The 3,482-nt window shown below is 39.7% G+C and overlaps 1 protein-coding gene across 1 annotated transcript in view; it reads left to right on the forward strand.

The window, feature by feature from the left end:
• LOC101858703 (40S ribosomal protein S13) overlaps positions 1-3,482 on the forward strand; it is a gene marked incomplete at its 5' end in the record, with an annotated part of 8,303 nt that extends 4,821 nt beyond the window's left edge. The window contains 2 exon segments of the mRNA XM_013081025.1: positions 2,007-2,107; positions 3,385-3,482. Coding sequence (XP_012936479.1) covers positions 2,007-2,107; positions 3,385-3,418 — 135 coding nt within the window.

The following is a 3,482-nucleotide window of genomic DNA, read 5'->3' on the forward strand; positions in this document are numbered from 1 at the left end:
GGGGGGGGGGGGGGGGAGTCAAGATAAAAAGAGGTGTGGGTTTCATGGTTATTCTTTTCGGATGGAAGTTGTTTGTATGGTTGCAGAATATTACTTAAAGAGGGATCGATAGTTTATTTTGTTTTCAAGTGTAGCATATTGTTTAGCCTTTAGTTTAACAACTGTGAAAGGTGTGAGAAGTAATTGATTAAAAGTTTTAGTGTTTCATTTGAGGAATGTACTACCCATTTGTAAAGTCAAGCAGTTGGTTTACAAACAACGTAGCACCCTCAAATTTATGCAATTTCGGTTGGTTTCTTTTTAAACCCCAAGAATAAGGTCTTTTGTTTGAGCCTCGTCCTTTATCAATGATGTTTACATATTTGCTACTTCTGAGTGTAAATCATGAGTGTTCTGTTTTGTTCTGAGGTAAAGGACAGGCCAAAAATATCTTTTGCCAGAAGGAAAAATCAGTTTATTTAACACATCACATCTATATATAAAAGGAAAAAAGAGAAATGAGTGCAGCTTTTAAAAACTGACTTTATATGCACAGATTTTTGAAAATTTTCTTAGTTCAATCAGGTGTCTAACCTCTCACTCTCAGCCCTATGTGGGACTCTAGATCTAAATTCTACATCTGATCAATCTGAATCACCTCAAACTCCTGCTCCGTTTTCATCAGTATCATGTAAAATGAAATCTCGGCCCGTCTTCAGAAAAGATGTCTTGCCTTGATTGGAGCGAGCGAGTTAGGATGTAGGCCTACTGTGGTAAACTCCAAATATAGAAATGTGTTTTTTTGTTAATAACCATGGATGTGAGTGGCATTAATTTCAAATTACTACTCATCATTTCTAGCTGCGGCTGTTCCGGGCCTTGAATTTTTTTTGGTCAGCGTGGGGAATATTTTGTGGTCTCCCCCTGATGTCTTTGAGAGTTTCCAACTTGTGATCATGCTTTCCTCAACCGCTGCTGTGTACTTATTCCGTGTTTGAAATTTGTGTAGGTTGAGTTCATGATGCTAAAGTGTTAAGGGTATCCTGTGTGTACATTTTTATCATGGTTGTTAAGGAAGAATGTTAACACTCCTGTTTGTACTGCCAAATTTTTTTTTTCTTTATGATTTTTTCTCTGCCCAAAATCTTTTCTTGGAACAATATTCTCGTTCGTGTTGAGCAGTAAGCTCAGTGTAGGATCACTCTTTTTATGTTTTTCAGTCCAGTTTTACTGTTTTCACCCCATGTCCTTTGTCAATGATGCTTTCATATTTGATACTCCTGAAAACATGTGACGATTGTTCTTCCACTCCTGTAATGGTTCTGAGATAAAGGACAGGCTGTTAATCATTTTTGAGCTCTTCTGCAGTTTATCGCTGTATTAAGAAAGTCGTTCCTTTGTTGTTTTTTTGTATATTGTCTTTTTGTGTACTTTTACAACACAGAGGGACTTTTTTTGGGCAATTTTCACATGACTTCTTTTGTTTGAAGGAAGGGGCGAATTAAACTTCATGATATGTGTTAATAGCTTGTTGGGCGAAATAGATTTTTATTTTATTTTTATCCATGAGTGTTGGATTGTAGGTCTTAACTTCACTCACTACCAGCCATTTTCGGGGTCCCTATTCCCTGTGCACCTGCCATTTTAAAGGCAATTTTTTTTAAAAATCACCCCCGGGGCTGTGCTACTGATTGAAGTGTCTTTAGAGGCCATTCCCAAAGGGGGGACATTACCATGTTCTGTTTCACAGTATAGAATTTTGTAAATGGGCTGATTCATCTATGTCACTCACATAAACTGCCTGAACTTCAACAGGGAACTACTGCTTTTTCTTTTCTATTCCTTAATGAAAGATAATTGAATAAGCTACGAAAAAGATGGTCCAGTACTGCAAACGGTGGTAGTGATGGAGTTAACCTGCTTTTTTTTTTTTAGTTTCTCCTTTTGTCTGCTTTTTTTAAGCTCATTGTAATTTCATCAATATGCTGTACTGTAACTTAGTTTTGTATGTGTTATTAATATTCCAGGATAAAGATGCCAAGTACAGGTTGATCCTTGTTGAATCCAGAATTCACCGTTTGGCTCGCTACTACAAGAGGAAGAAGGTCCTCCCTCCCACTTGGAAATAGTAAGTGAAGAAGTTTATCATCAGCCCAGGGTTCGATATAATCTATCAGAGGTGGTAATTTCCAGTCCTGTGTTGTGAAATGGCAAGTTGAGACGTTTATACTCAGTACGTGGAGGTGAAATCGTGTCCTCCCAATATAGAATTAGTTGCTGGCTATGGGATGTTTCATTTCTTATATCTGTTATGGTTTTTTTATAATTGTGTGTGGGTTTAGGATATTTTGAGACGTTGTCATTAAGACAAAACCTGGCCCTTGTCGGGAGAGGAATTTGTAACTTGGAATATTAGTTCACCCAGACCACCAGTGAGTAAAGGGAATGGAGAGTTCCGTATAATAGCAGCTCTAAGAACAGGGAACTGCTGCTTTTTCTTTCCTGATCCTTACTATTGTCATTTCCTTCTACTACTTTTGTATGTTTGTCACTCTCTTGTGACCTGCTATTTAGGGGTGCCTTGATAATCGAAGCAGACCTTGTGCTGTTGAAGCTAGAGAGGTGAGCAGTCTAAGTCTGATTCCCTGTAAAGACTTCTCTGTTGACACCCACCCCTTGGTGCTCATATGACGTTATGCTGTTGCGAGCGCCGTAAAACCCTCTACTATTAAAAAAAAAAAGACATAATCCAGAGATTTTCTAGTAGAAAATTTCTCGTGCTATTTCTCCTTGTTTGTAAGAAGGCCAAGAGCGGTCCCGCAAAAGTGTGCACTCTTATTTTTACCCGCCGTGGTAGTTTTTGTTTGTTCGTTTTTGTTTTGTGGTCGAATGCGAAATGAAAACTTAATTTAGACGGCCAGTCACGATGCCGCACACTAGGCCTACACACTGCCTGTGCGTACCACTGCCCGCTGTGCCACATTCATACCACTACCGCCACCTTCATCCCACCTCGCGCGTGGTACACAATCAGGATTAATGGATAGCGGGGATCAAAGGTGAAACCGCAGCCAGCCACCCTTTCTTCTCTCCCCAACTCTCTTTGTATTTTTTGTTGTTGTGATTAGACATGGGGGGGGGGGGGGGTGTGTTGGCGGGTGCTCTAGTCTGGTTTGCTCCTTCTTTCCTATCAAACATCTATCGTCCTTTTCTCCCCCTTTTTATGTTTGTTACTCTCTTGACACCTATTCTTCTGGGGCTCGTATGACCGTATGCAGTTGCGAGCGCCATAAAACCTCGACTAAAAACTAAAACTAAAAGACTATGTGGTAACAATACTTAACTTTATGGTTTAATCATGCTTGACTGCCATATACACTGAATATTTCTTTGTTTCCTCCACAGCGAGTCCTCCACTGCCTCTGCCCTGGTTGCATAAAGCTGTGAGCAAGATATGGGGTCGGGCAAATTGGGAGTTCCTCAATAAAAAGTTGACAAATATT

Source organism: Aplysia californica, unplaced genomic scaffold, assembly GCF_000002075.1.
Source record: "Aplysia californica isolate F4 #8 unplaced genomic scaffold, AplCal3.0 scaffold00111, whole genome shotgun sequence".
NCBI lineage: Eukaryota > Metazoa > Mollusca > Gastropoda > Aplysiida > Aplysiidae > Aplysia > Aplysia californica.